This window comes from Passer domesticus, chromosome 6 (genome assembly GCF_036417665.1).
Source record: "Passer domesticus isolate bPasDom1 chromosome 6, bPasDom1.hap1, whole genome shotgun sequence".
Classification (NCBI taxonomy): domain Eukaryota; kingdom Metazoa; phylum Chordata; class Aves; order Passeriformes; family Passeridae; genus Passer; species Passer domesticus.
The window spans coordinates 41,248,828-41,264,054 of NC_087479.1; the positions used below are offsets into that span (position 1 = coordinate 41,248,828).

At 37.3% G+C, this 15,227-nt stretch overlaps 1 protein-coding gene across 2 annotated transcripts in view; it reads right to left on the bottom strand.

The window, feature by feature from the left end:
• Positions 1-15,227, bottom strand: part of TTC17 (tetratricopeptide repeat domain 17) — a 55,044-nt gene that overhangs the window by 20,365 nt on the left and 19,452 nt on the right. For both annotated transcript variants that reach the window (XM_064424953.1, XM_064424952.1), the window contains exons 11-16: positions 14,371-14,511; positions 13,822-13,937; positions 12,548-12,722; positions 11,976-12,053; positions 9,618-9,842; positions 7,320-7,506 (exon numbers count right to left, since the gene is read on the bottom strand). In XM_064424953.1, coding sequence (XP_064281023.1) covers positions 7,320-7,506; positions 9,618-9,842; positions 11,976-12,053; positions 12,548-12,722; positions 13,822-13,937; positions 14,371-14,511 — 922 coding nt within the window. The remainder of the gene's footprint in view (positions 1-7,319; positions 7,507-9,617; positions 9,843-11,975; positions 12,054-12,547; positions 12,723-13,821; positions 13,938-14,370; positions 14,512-15,227) is intronic.

A 15,227-nucleotide genomic window follows, 5' to 3' on the forward strand; every position in this document is an offset into this window, starting at 1 on the left:
CTCTAGGTGGTGCATCCAGTTAAGGTTCAGTAAGAAATTTTAGCAGCTACACATAAGTAACTGCCACTGGCAAAGAAAGCCTCTCACAGAGGAAGACACAGTCACAAATTTCTCATTTTCTCTACATTCTTGTCACAGAAAAGCACCACACACACTGCAGAAAAATGGTAATACATCTGACAACTGAAGGTATCAACTTTTGAAAACTTAGCTGGAGAGGGAATCTTTTCCCTTTAAGCAATGCCTGATGTTTCTCCTCTTCCTACATGAACATGTAGCCATTGCTCAAGTAAAGGAAAGATCCAGGCAACATATGAAGAATAGTCTTTTGCACTGTAAAGGCAGATAAAAATGGGAAATATCATATTATATTTAGTTTAATAGTGCACTGCTTTTTCTTCATATTGAATGGTTTTGCATCAGTGAACTCCCACTGAATTCTCCTACAGTTCTAAACTCCCTTCCACAGGGAAGTTACTACAGCAGCTGAGGCCATAATTTTCTCCTCTCTCCTCTGCTAGCCAATGGCCTTCTGATCTTGGGAAAAGACAGAATGGATACAGAACACTAAATATGGCAGGTATACTATTCGTAACAGAGCATGATGCAAAGTGAGACCAATGACTGTTGGGAGAAGCTGTCAGGTACACTGCCATGCAGGAAATAAGCAGGCCATGTGTGTAGGATAGCAAGACATACTCTGCATGATAAAAGAAGCTGCAGAACAAATTCACTCATTAGCATATTTAATGCATGCAAAAGAGAATGACATTTGAGCAACACAGATATACTTAAAGAATCATGCGTTGTTTACAGAAACCTTTAAGATTCTCAATCTTAAACCTTTAAGATTCTAAATCTAAGCTTTCCAGCTAGCAGCAGCTTGGAAGCAATGTGCACAAGCAGTGGGTACACAGCCTTTGGATACTGGTGTAGCTAAAAATGCCATGTTTAACATAGTACTACATTCTTTCATTTTTCAATTTAAGAATCTCTATCTATACACCCTTTATATAGCTTTGACAAGAAAAATACATGGAAAGAGAAGACAGGTTTCAATGAGCTTGGCATAGCAGCATTAGGGCATTCACCTTCAACTTCCTTCAGCCACTCTAGAGACACTAAATGAAGACTTTTCAGGGAAAAGTATGATTTATAAATCAGGCTCCAAGGAATGAAAAGTACCAAGAAGCCTGCATCTTGTCAACTATCTTCAAGATCACATCAATATTCTTAATATTCTAAGATTACAGAAGCAAAAGTGGACTGTGGGAACTGCTTCTTCCCTTACTGGGCCAGTGGTGCAGAAACAGTAGCACAAATCCAAAATAACTGGGTCACATTATTCTCACAGAGCACATTCCCAGGCTGATTTCTCTAAGATCTCCCACTCAGAAGCACATCTGAGTGGAAGACCTGATGGGACGTTTCCCAACACCCTCACTCTCCAGGGATGTTGGGGATGTCGGCTTCCACCGGGACAAAAAGCACACATCATTCTTCATATCACACACCTGCCTGTACTCTGCAAAATGTTTTAACTCTACACAAGTACAAGTTATACTCCTCTTACTCCTTTAGCACTAAAGAGCCCAAATATGGTGACCTAGAGTCCACCTGTGTGGCACCCACCAGATCTTTCAGATGGTCACTGTACGATCCTCAGTGATAGAGATGCTTGGCTGCCAGAGGGATAAAGAATCCAGCTTGATTTTCAGATTCCAAGTAGAACTTGCAGGGTGAACAACAGGCATGTGGGTGCACTCCTGCGCATGTCTGGGGCACCAATAAACAACTGAGTATTTAACTTCAAAGGATAACAACGATCTTAGAACTGCCACTGTTTCACACAGAAGCCGCCTTCTCCATGCTACTGCTACATGACCAAGGCAAATGATTGCCATGATGTGTTTCTGAGAGCTCTGACAAGCTGTTCTTGTGCTTCCTGGAATTCTGCTTGTTGTTTAAAAACCCTACTGGTGTTGACTCTTCTGTTCATACAGATGAACTTTACCACAAGGCAAAAGAGAGAGAGTAAAAGCAACAGAGAAACAAATGGTAACAGATCCCACTCCTTCTGCAAACCCTAAGATAAATAAGAGAACCATTACATGCAATATTCTCAATAAGGTTCAGGAGTACTCATGAATTTTGCCTTCTAATCTGAAAATCAAGGTGAGAAAAAGCTGAATTTTAAACATACAGAAATGCTCAGTTCAGAATCCCATATAATTGGTATAGATTCTGGCCTTCTGCTTCAACTAAAACACAATTAAATTATGAGCGAAGCTCAATACCCTTTGTTCCACAAGTAAACATCTTAGGGGATGTTTATTCCGTTAACATTAATATAACACCATTAACACTGTGATAAGCATTCCTTGGATAAACAAGATACACCAGCTTGAGAAGGAGAAAACTACTTTTACAATAAAAATGTCTAAGAGGACCTCAATCCATAGGAAATGGAATAAAAATGTAGCTGTCCATTGCTGGGACTATCAAGTCATTCATAACTAGTAGGGAATAACTAAGTTAAGTGAGAGGTGCATTTAAAAATCAAAAGTATTTCACATCCCTGTGTCTTAACACACTACTGAGAAGAAAATTATGTTATGCTTTTGCTTAATGTTTGTGTATCTCATATTACTAAAGGGACTTGAGATGATTGCAGCTGTCAAACTAGTGTCAGAGGCTTGCTTAAACTGGGATGTTGATTTAAGTAAGTTATTTAATCTGTCATAAGCTTACTATTAGAGTTTCAAGTAGAGATTCTCCTTTCAGGTCAACCTCTCCCCTTCAGGTCAATTTGCTTAAAGGTATAAGCTTATTAACTTTAACTTACTTTAAATTGTAAGAACCTAAGTGCTGAGGGATAAAGGAAATCCACATACATTTAAGCTGAAGCATCTTTTCCATGTTTTATTTTAAGGGGAAATAGACGGAATAAAGCAGGAGTTTTGATTTCATGTTGCACAGAGTACTGGTACCACAAGAGGGCACTGAAGCTATGCCTAAAGCGGATCCCCATTACAGAACTCGCTCTGAGGAAGGGTGAACGAGCATGCTCTCACAAATACTCCCTCCACATACAAGGATTCAGGTTTCTCGGTGGTGAACACATACATTCATAATGAACTCGCACTCCCTCGACTGTGCACAGAGCAGCACAAAGCCTTTTGTAAAAGCACTATCCTGCCAAGGATGAAAGACAGTGAGACTTGAAGCTTGAAACAAGTCATGTTTCAATTTTTGAATATCATCAGTCTATTAATAAGACTTTGAATTTTGGTCTTGTCTGAAAGAATGTGAAGTGCATCAGCTCATAACCAAATCAAACTGTGAGTCAGAGATAGATGCTTAGTCTGATAAAAATTATTTTGAGTACAAATGAGTTCTGTTTGCCCAGGCAACAATTCTGTTTACACATAGAAAGAAAAGTCTTATCCAACAGCAACTAACTAATCAGTATGTTTCAATGGCCAGCTGGCCATCGCACTAAAAATATGGTTCTCGTATTCTGTAACCTTTGTAATAAGGCTTGGCAACATCTCAATGTTTACATCAGCCAGTGAAGTACCACAGGAAGAATCCCACAGCTAGATAGTCCTCTACAAACCTTAATACCTGATAAAAGCTACTCACAATACTTTAAGCCATAAAGTGTGCAAGACAAATCTCAGCAATGCACCATTTAGTATCAGACAAAAATGATCCTGGCTTTCTGTACTAGCTTAATAGCAGTCCAAATATTTCATTTCTGTACCTTTGAGAGTGTCCCTGTTTTTCACATTAAGCTTTTTACACTTGTTAACACACGTCTTGGTCCTGTTACCTGTGTGTCAGACACGGGTGCTGAAGTTATCTGTCAAGCAATATGAAGTTTCTTAACCTGCTTCAGGAACTGACTTACCAGTAACCTAAGAGCTGATGTAGCAACACCCTTAACACTGCCAAGTCACCTCTAGAAGGATTACCACAGGATAATGCTGGAAGAATGAAGTCTTCCAACCATTTTCTCAGGTATTTGGGAATAAGGTACTGTGTGGGTTCTTGCTATATATATCATCTATATTAGATACAACTGCTTGAACTCCTGCAGCTGTCTAAAATACATGTCACAGTTGATAGGATTGGAATAACTTCAGACAATTCACACTCATCCTCCATAAGAAAAAAACCCACCAAAAACCTCTGCAGATTTAGAAATTCTTTTACAATGAAAACAAACATTTATATAAACTTGACTACAGGAGGCAAAAGTTAAATAGAAAAGTGTTGGTCTGAGATTTTTAATTCTCATTCTCATGTGCATGAAGAGACTTGGGTTTGAAATATAAATTATCTATACCAGAAATAAGTTACTAAAAAACAGTACCAGGCAGCAGTACAGACAGGAAAATATAAGCAAGCATCCAAAAAGTCAGTGTTAGTCTGTCACACTTCCAATGTCCTGTGCTAACAGCAAACGTCCCAACATGCTTGAGAAAATGCCTATTTCACTTATTTGAAATAAACACCAAGCACATACTGTAATCAAAAATCAGGCCATGAATTCAGATTTTTGATCCCATATTCCATCTCATGCTAGCATATAATTCCCACTGACCATTTGCTGGATTCTGCCGATGGCTCACGGCAGCAGAGCAAGGAATTCCATGTCTTGCTACTCAGTTCAGTTTTCATGAACAGAGGCTTTTGACAGGCGAAGCAAAAACACAGCTACCACATGGGCCTACAACCCAAAGCACAGGAAGCCTACTGCTGTTACTTTCAGAAATACTGAAGGAATGCTCATCAAAGCAAGATATTAAACCAGAGAAATATCTGTCATTCCAAATTCTTGGTACAGTTTTCAGCATAAGATATCGATCTTAAAGGATACAAATACTTTATGACATGCCATCAAGTGAATAATAACAATCTCTTTTCAACTGTTTTCCTTGGACTGAAGGAGCAACAGAAGGCTCCCAAAGTTTCAGGATACTTTTAAGTGTAAAGTATGATTTCTGAGTACACATTCTTGAAATCATTCTGGTTTTGGAGACTTTACCTCATATAGCCTGTCAAAGTTCCTCTTGAGTCAGTTGAAGTTTACAGTGGGGGAAAAATATTTACCCGAACCTTATGCAAATAAGATAGGTAAAACTACTTTTCAATTTTTAAATTTTGAGTTTGGACTTAAATCACAAATCATCATCAAGGCTGAGTTAACCAGTATGTTCATTTTACACTCTGCTCAAGAATGCACAAAGAATATTTACACTATTTGTCAGCTTTATATTTTCAGGTTTCTTGCACTAAAACAAAAAATGACCTAAATGATATTATAAATAAAAATAAAAAATAAAAAATAAGAAAAGTCCTACAAAAAGGCAAATAATATAAATACAGAGTAAAATACGTAAATAATGGAATACTGAAATTTAATGAGAACATTAACATGCTAAGGCATATTCTGCTCCCTCTTGATTTAGCAGCTTCACGAATTCCTTATTGACCAAAACCCAACTCCAATGTACCACATGAATATATTTATACTGACTTTGCTAAGCAGTGGCCAAGCTGGCAAAAAAAGGCAAGATAACACTTTTTCTCTTAAGCACTTTTGAGATGGGTTTTCCCTCACATTCAAGAAACACAAACCTCCTAAACAGCATATGCTGCAACAGCTGATCTCAGAATGAACACCCTGGATCAGGAACCAATGCAAGCAGAAGCCAAGAATCAACCAAACTACATTATGACAAGTTGAAGGAAGAAAAGCATATAAAGCAAAAGATGTCAAAGATAACTTTGGAGTTCAGATACAACCACTGCTTGTTACTGTTTAAATTCTGTGAATACACTTTTATATTGCTTTCTGCTCGACTTCAAAATAGAGTAGCTATGACTAAGGTTTGACTGGAATAACTTTAACCTTGTGAGTTACAGACTTTTAAAAGACCTTAATTAAAAGTAATTGTTTTGTTTTTCTTTTTAGATGAATGTGTCTCTTGTGATGAAATGTGGAAGTTCCATTACTGCTTACAGTATCTCCTAGGATTTTTTAAGGGCAATATGAAGTTAAGAGATTCATTGTGAGGTACCAGCATAAGAGTTGACATACCAGCAAGAGACCCACCAGCTGGGCTGCTACACCATTTACTACAGCTCACTCAGCCAAACAGCATTCATTTCTCTGCACAGCTGATGGGCTCTCAATCACTGCAAAATGCACAGGGCCATATAAAGTACTACTATTTTGATGGCACAGTCCTGGAATTTCACCTACGATGGCATCATCCATATTGTACCAGGAGATAGGATGGCCTCTAGTCTGTGTTTAGACAGCACAATTCTAGATGCTAAATCAGAGGAGGTTTCTCCATGTCTCTCCACTGAAGAGGGAATTTAAAAAAACCTCAGGGGAAGTCCTACCAATGCTGAAAATCACAAGCACTTCTCTGGCAAGGTTTACATTGAAAATAAAGAAAATATTAGATGGAAAGATACCTTAGTAACAATTTGAGACAAAAGGGATTAGAAAATACATTAATAAATTGTCTTCAAGATTGCTCATGAGTATTCATGAGCACATTCAAGTACAGACAAAGTACTGAAAAAATTCAGTAGGATTGAATAAAATGAAAGAATCCACCTCCGAAAACAATTATTTCTAAAAAAATATAAATATCCATTAATGACAATAAATCATTCTGCTGAAAATATTTACAACTTTTTTTGGCAGGGAGAGATTGGATTCTAAGTTATTCTTACACATTTTTGGAGTGTTAAGAGCAATGATTGCAGGCCCCATACAAATCATATAATGCTGACATAAGACAGGCTGTTCCTTAAAGACTGAACTCTAGAAAATTGCAACCAAAGTACTGAACACAATGAAAGGATATGAATTAAAACTAAACTGCTCTTCATCAAATTCTTCAGCTTTAAAGAAACAAATCCAGCTGACTGTAAAACCTGAAGGGATTAAAAAGGCCCTGTTGAGCAGTCTAGCAGTAGATGTGCCCTTTCATAAATACTGAATCCAGCAATCCTTGTTAACCAGTAGGAGATATTGGTGCTGTTAAGGTATTACTGACAGTCAGGAACTAATTTACACTCAGTGGAAGCCCTCTAGATATTCAAGAAGTTATCCTCAAGCAATTATTTAATGGACTGTAACTTTTCCATTAAAAGCAACGTCTCAACCTTGATCCTTAAAGGTAGAAAGCACTGTGAAGCAGAAAGGTGGAAACTCAGAAAAAAATAATCTCAAATACACAAGGCAGACAGACATTATTTCACTTGTGGTCCATCTTTCAGCAGTTGCTTACCACTGCACACGGAAGAGGTGATGTTGTACAGGAAAGGATAAAACTGCAGACAGCGGATCATCTTCAGGCTGCTTTCACACTCCAAGCACTTGGCTGTCAAATCCAGTGCACGTCTGAAGGCCTGCAGTGCTCCACTGATGTTGTTCTGAGCCAGGTATGCATTTCCTAGGCTCAGAAAAGTCAGGGGCTGTAAACACAAAAGCAACACACTGCAGCATAAGTATGTTCACTGTTTTAAGACTGAAGCCAACTAGGAAATACCCTTGTCAAGTCACACCCTCAAATTTGGTGGGAAAGAATTTAGAAAACTTCCTAAACAGGCACAGCCTATTCTTACAATGGAAAACTAACAGCTTGATGCATTGGTGGCAACCAAAAGCTGTTTTGCCATAGGGTTGTGTTAGGAGTTCCATCTTTCTACAATAAAAAAACAGTTGTTAAATACACACAAAATGAAATGAAACATTAACCATAAGAAACATAATGTTTACTGCAGAGAATGCCACAGGACTAAACTGAGATGCGTAAAGGCAATTTAGAATCATTAAAAGTCCACAAAAAATAAAAATATCACTAGTGTTTTAGCAGGACAGATGCACTGCATTTGCCAAGAGTGTTCAGATTTTCCTTAGAAAAGCTAGCTTACCAAAAACACCAATGTCACACTAGTCTGGGGGTATTTATGCCTTTCGATTCTTTGTAAAACAATATTTTTGTTACTGCTTTTGGCTACCACCCCTAAAATAAGTATTTTTTTGAAAAGTAAAGATTACAAAAACTTTTTCCTCTGGGTAGAACTCAACACTTTAATACAGTAAAGTATTACATTTATTGGTTGACTGAAAAGTTTTTCACTTGGACAAAATAATTTGTTGCAATCACCAATACGCTGATAGAATAAAGACAATAGTATTTTAATTTAAGCAGCCATTTTCCCCATTGAAACAGTTTTTTACATTCATTCTCTAAAAATGCAAAGACTGAGCAGTAGCTGAAGATTTTTCCAACTCAGCTTGCATTACTGAACAGCATTCAGAAAACTGTGCAAGCTGAGCAACAGGATTTTTTTTCTTTTTAACAGCTTTTGTTGATGGACCACATCTTTTATTCCCAGTAGCTGTAATTAATTTTAACTTGTATTTACTTTCCATTATAGTCCAGAAAATACCATTCAAGTACAATGCCTCCTGCTAGTTTTTCTGGTACAATAGGTATTACAGGACTGAGTACATCTGAAACAAATACAAGCAGGCATTACTGTAATGAGGCAGCATTTGCAAGTATTTTTCAAGAGAAGCCCTACTCACATAGCATGGTCCTAAGGATTCCTAGGCTCCTCCCCTCCAAGGCTGTGTTTTCATATGTTCTTCTTAAGGCACATCATTCAAGCATAGTTCTTTCTGTAGCTCCTTTTTGCACTCTTTCCTGCCACCCAAATGAACTACATTCCTTTCCAACACTTGAAAATTTGTTTCTGCATGCTACACTGAATAAACTTATCCTGTTTTTAACTTTTGTATGTGCTAGGTGACTGATGGCCTGGCAGGTTTAAATGCTGTTAATTTAATTAGAGAGCACAGGAGAGAAGCCAAACTTCTTACTGAAGTGTCTGTGATGCGAGACCAAAATTATCTGCTAGAAAAAAGGTGCTCCCTGCAATGCCATTCCCTCCTTCTTTCTTTTCATAATTGTTCTGGTGAGTCCAGTAGTTCAAACAGCTTACACAGAAACTGCCTGTATGACATAGGTGACAACCTACAGAATGTTTATCATGCTACTGTTCAGAAATACAAAAACCTGGTTTGAATCTATAGTTGGAAAAAAAGCCACCAAACAACTAGAACATGTTTTCCTTCATGCATATAGACAAAACCTAGGGACAAATAAAACTGTACAGATAAAAATCAAGTGTCACAGAAAGATGTCTATAAAGGTATTGGGGGCATACACCATACTTTAAGGGTTTTAGAAATCAAGATACAATGCTGACAGCTTGACAGATCTCTGTTTTAGGTTAAAATCTTGCCAAACACCAGGATTAAATTCCTTGGAGGCTCTGTTGATAATACAGGTTTTCAAGGCTGGAAGACTGTCATTGATTTACAAGAACTTCTCTAGATGTTTATACTCTCAACAATCATCATCAACCCTGGTGCAGTCAAGAATTTATATGGAAATTAACATCCATTGCAAATCACAAGCTGGAAGACAGCAGGTAAACACAAGTAACATGTACTTAGAAAATAATGAGGGAAAAGACATTCACTGCTGGGCAAACACAAACCCCCATCAGCTTACCTCAGAGGCATTGATGGCCAAAGCCTTCAGCAGGAGCCTGCTGGCATCCGAATGAAGACCATAATGAAACAAGAGGTTAGCAAGGTTGACCAGAGGGATGTCCTGATACTCATGTGGAGCCAAATTATATGCTTTTTGCAAACAGGTGATAGCAAAGGTGCTATTTCCAACTGCACGCCAGTACAATCCAGCTTCATTAAGCACAAGCCATAGAGGATCTTCTGGCTATAGGAGAGTCAGGGAAAAGGATAAAAACACCCACAAAGAGGTGTCTCAGGAAGACAGAAATGTCTGCTCTTTAATAAGAAGCAAACAGAACTCACTCTTGCATACTACATCATTAAATGGATAAAAATTAGACTTTGCTGTAACTATTAGCAGATTACTCAATCTGCTCCATTCTACTCAAATGGGCATGATTTACAGACTGAACTGCAATTTAGTAGCAGTTGTTGCTCACACTCTACTCATATGAATGCTCTGTATCATGACCAAAAAATCCCTTAAAATGTACAAGTGATAATGGTTAGTTCACTACAGGAAGCAATGCTTGAGGGCCACTTCAGAGTCTTAAAATTATACAAAATCAGATCAGTGTAAAATGCTTGAATTTGAAAGTCAGGCAGCTATTAAATTACAGTTAGATGTGCTTCCAGGTCCTCTAACATTACCTTTCCCTATCAATTTAAGTTTTCAGAGTTGTTTTTTCTTAGATTTAGTTATCTATTTATCTTATGAAAGTTGACAACTGGCATGCATCAGATACTGTTTAAAGATTATAAAATAGTAAGCAATAAGTGAGAGCAGGTGAAAGAATGGAGGAAGTGTCAAATACACCTTGAACGTTCCTTCCTCCTCTTTAACCTGTAATAGTAAAAAGAAGCACTCAACCTAGAGGAGAAATGGCAGAATTGAAAAATACTGACAGAGGTAGGTAAAACATCCACTTTCAGATGCACTTTGAAATTATTTAGAAGCATGTTCTAGTTTTTAATATTTTCATCATTCTGTATCACCCAATTCTACAAAACATTTACAGCATAAAACCAACACCAGAAATGGATGTTCAGTCCTACCTACATGTCTGAAGCCCAAATGCATGCCTGAGTAGGAAACATACAGCTAGGATTAAGAAAGCAAAACAGTGATACTATGTTGAGTTAGTAAGAACATTTTTGTTCCAGGTTTTAAAAAAACCCTCCCACAGAAGAGTTATAACTATGGTTCTAGATGAACTGAAAGATATCAATGTGATACAATATTCTTTGTTTGGATTACCTTTCATAATCTATGATTTCAAGATGATTAATGACGCCTGTTTTGCAATGTACATACATAACATTACTTGCATGTTCTTCATTCCAAACTCCTCACTGAATTACTCTCCATTCACAGGTCTCAATGATCTCCCTAACTAAATCCTCAGCAAGTATTAGCATTTTGTCTTTTGCAATACAAAGATACTAACTGTGGTATTCCTGCTCTACGTAGTTCATCATTAGAAGAACAGGTAAAACACTAGACTGTTCTTACATCAGCAGGCAGAAAAGTTAAGGCTTTTAGCATTTAGAATACTACAGTTAAAACTAAAATACTGATGCACTGCACAGTAAGACATTAGACGTGTATAGGACTGTTCTGAACAACACAATAATAGGAATCAACTCCTACTGCTCATTTTTTCTCCTGATTAAAACAAATGCACATAGTAAATGGTACTGATTGTAGACTAAAAAAGTACCTACATATAATACCTTGACACAACTTCTACAAGAAAGTTAAACTGAGAAATATCAACTTGACATGTCAAAAAGAGTCAATGTCTCTCTCAATGCTTCCTGTCATTTGACTCAAAAAAGGCCCCACGCAAGATGGAGGTGGCATTCCACTGGGTTCTATACAGAGGTACATTCTTTGCCCCAGAGTGCTAATTATCCTGACAGAAGATTGACAGAGGGTTGGTTTCCTTGGAGGGAGAGTAGGGGGAAAAGCAAGGTAGTGGGAAGGAGGAGGAAAAGCACAAGGCAGGCATGCAGGAAGGAGTGGCAGACGGAGGAGTAGTTTCAAGCTACTTCCCCCAATTAAGCAAATGGCTCCCAGAATTAGCTAATATATTGCTGCTCCATATCCTTGCAACATGAACAAGCAACTACAGATTGTTTGGTACACATTAAGCTAAATAAGATACTTCTCTACGTATTTCTGCTTTACTTGTAAAGATGGCTTTTAAAGTTAGTTTCATCTCAGTTACAGGCAGCAAATAAACTCCTTTCTAGTGTGTCACTGACTACTTTAGAAGTATAAAAACAAATCTCGAGTAAGAATTCTGAATTCATCTCATGTGACAGAAGGACATACCTTTTTCATGGCATGATCTAGAAACACTCCTATCTTCTCCAGTGTAATGGTTTCATTGTTGATACGAGAATGCAAAACCTGGAAGACAAAGATTTGTTTTTCCACAAACTACTGAATAAATTTTACAGTCAAGATCTACAAGGGCCATTCAACACTTGCTTCCTTAAATTGTCTCTTAAGCAAAGCGAAGATAAATATATTGTACTAAGAAGATGATGTGAACACACACATTAAAGCAACCAATCTCCAGAATGCACTACGAAGTTAGCAGCTTAGGAGAATGCAGTAGCTCTTGGAAATGAAGAGTATCAAGTGACTGCTAGATTTAAAAGAAATATGTGATTTCAAAGAGTAAATTAAATTTCCAATTTTGTGTGCTTTTGGCCACCATCTGAAAGAAGTCAGACAAGTTAACCCTTTCTCCAATACTATTAGAAAGAATTTGCCCACATTTTTCAGAAGTACTGATTAGCTTGAAATATCAAAATCTTTCATGATCTGAATAACATTTTTAATGCAATAAAAAGGAGGATTTTAATTCAGAAGAGAACCAACAAGAAAACAACTCTTACTTGTCTTGCTTGATTGTCTGGCATCCTGAATTTCAAATCTAGATTAGTGTCTAGTTCCTTGACCAGTATATTTAGAGATTCATTATTACGAGCATCAGTAATGGAAGAACAATCTGGTGCCTGTGCTTCTCCATGGTCAACAGTATCTCCTGGGATAGTCAGTATTGGCTGAATTCTAGCAATAAGGAAAACCAAGACAAATTAACAGCATGTGCTGCATGTCATCATGTAGAAATACAACAATCTGCTGAGCCTCATACTGCAGACTCCTATGAGATATGAACTACAAACATGAAGAACTCAAGGACCACCCTTCCCTTGAAAAGTAATTTATAAGGTCTTTACTTTCCATTTTTGAGCAGAGAATAACAAGACAATGAACAGTGCAGTAGAGGTAAGAGAAGGTTCTCATATTATGCTAATAAGGATTCTATGACCTTTAGGACTAAACGTGTGATAAAAAACAGTTGAACTTCTACACAAGAACTTGATTTCAAAAACATCAAGAGGTAGCCAAATTATGTATAAAGAACATTCTAAGATGAAAACTGTGTTTTTCCAAAGGAAGTTGCTGGATGTTTTTAGATAGGAACCTTTAACACAAGCTCAATACTAGTATTATAACGACTAGGTAGAACGAACCAGCTTTTTTACTACCACTGTCATAATTTAAGTGACTAGGGTATTACAGCACTGCATTGATCTATGTAAGTTAGCTACTGCAGTACAGACACATTTATTTTATCCTATATAATAACAAATATTATTGACTCTTCCATGACTAAGCTGATTTTCTACCTCTGTCCCAAAGGAACAAGCTGGAGTTTTCCACCCCTAATCCTTTCTTACTGTTTTCTGGTCTTCATCATTTTCTGTCATCATAACTAAAGCTAACAGGATGTATGTAATGCACAAGAGTTAACTGTAGTTATTAAATAGATGTTCACCTCATTCTCTCTCAAGGTATTTCTTTTTTGTTAATATAGTTCACAAGACATTCAGACTTGTGCTTAAATCCTCATTCTGTCTGTGTTTAATGTGCTCACCCTGGACCAACAGTCAGGGAAGAATCACCCTGAAATCGGGTCTGACTGTTATACTTACAGCAAAGACAACAATCAAGGAAAATGCCTTCCTTCTGTGGAAAGGCCAGAGAAAGAGGTTTGAACACCTCGTTGTTGATTACTAATTGCATCCATCCTCTCCAGAGAGAAAATACTCTTCACTCATAAAATGAAGATTTACAAATACAGCTTTTAAAAATCAACACTTGCCTGAATCCTCTGTTTTCTGGAGGCAAGAAATAAGTTGGCAGTTCTTCTGGGTCAGGAATTCTGGGGAAAGATTTCATGCATTCTGACCGCTGAGGCCAAAGAATATGCTGCTTGTCCTAAGGGGGAAAGGAATTGTTTTTTAATATTTTCTCAACATTTTTAATATTCTAATGAATAAGATAATAAAAGGGATATTAAAGGATAGCCTGAAGAAAACAAAACAAAACTGAGATCTTTACAGCTATTATTTTCCATCTTTTTTTTAACATCAGCAGTTGAAATTTCTATCTTTAGCTGTACTGCTTTACTTGCAGCAGATGTTTAAAGAACAACTCCTTCTGTGCTCCAGGAGTTTCAAAGGATGGGAAACCAGTACAGAGAATCTAGACACAGTTTCTTGTATACTGAAGAAATTCAGAATGCTATATTCTCCAGTGCTATCACACATCAAAACTGTGGCCCAATCACTAAGAAGTGTCACACAAACAAGGAGAGGATTCACGTTCACCCCTCCTCTGTGAAAGGGCAAAGCTCATCCTCTTCACTCACTCTGCTGGGTTCCACACTCCACACTGAAACAACAGAACGGGCCACAGGGGAAGACTGCAAGGACTGGCTGTGAACACTTTGGTTTGCATGAAGATCCAAATTCATGGATGTCATACTAGAAGTTGAAGAGTCTTCACCAAACTAGAAACAACAGAAAGACACATTTTAATAAAGGAGATGGTAAATTCCTTGTTGAATTCTCCATGATATTTCCCCATCTCACTTATGTAGTTAAGCCGCACTGATAAGCTGAAATGTTGGTAGCAAAAAAAAAAAGGAATTTAAGTCTCTTGATCCACTCAGACCATGAAAGCGTAATAATCATACTGCAAATAAGTCAACAATGAAAACACAAGTGCAAATCAAGGAAAAAATGCTATAAGCAGATATTTGTAATAGGCTACAAATAAAATCTACTTATCTAGATTGCACAGCTCAAAATCAAGTAAGAATTGCTAAGACTCACGGCTTTTGGAATTATCTCATAATCTGAACTTCTAATAGGAAAAACAAAGACAACAGCAAAATTAAAAATAATTATTCCTATGTCTTAAACTAGTTAAGGGGAAACTTCAGAACATACTCCACATTGCAAAATAACTAAAATCATAATCCTTATCTGCAGTCCTAACACAGCAGAGGTGTTGCTAAGGTGCCTGTCATTCTGGATTTTCACTATTAGTACACACCTTGCTTCCAAACTTTAGTACTGTTGTACCAATTTTTCTTGGTGCAATCATAAGAAAGTAAGGCTTTGGACTAAAATGAAGTTTTTGATTTCAAGTAATTCTCTTTTCTAGATAAAACAAAGCCTTTCACATTAAACCCTCTCTATTTCTATAGTTCACAGTCTCTCA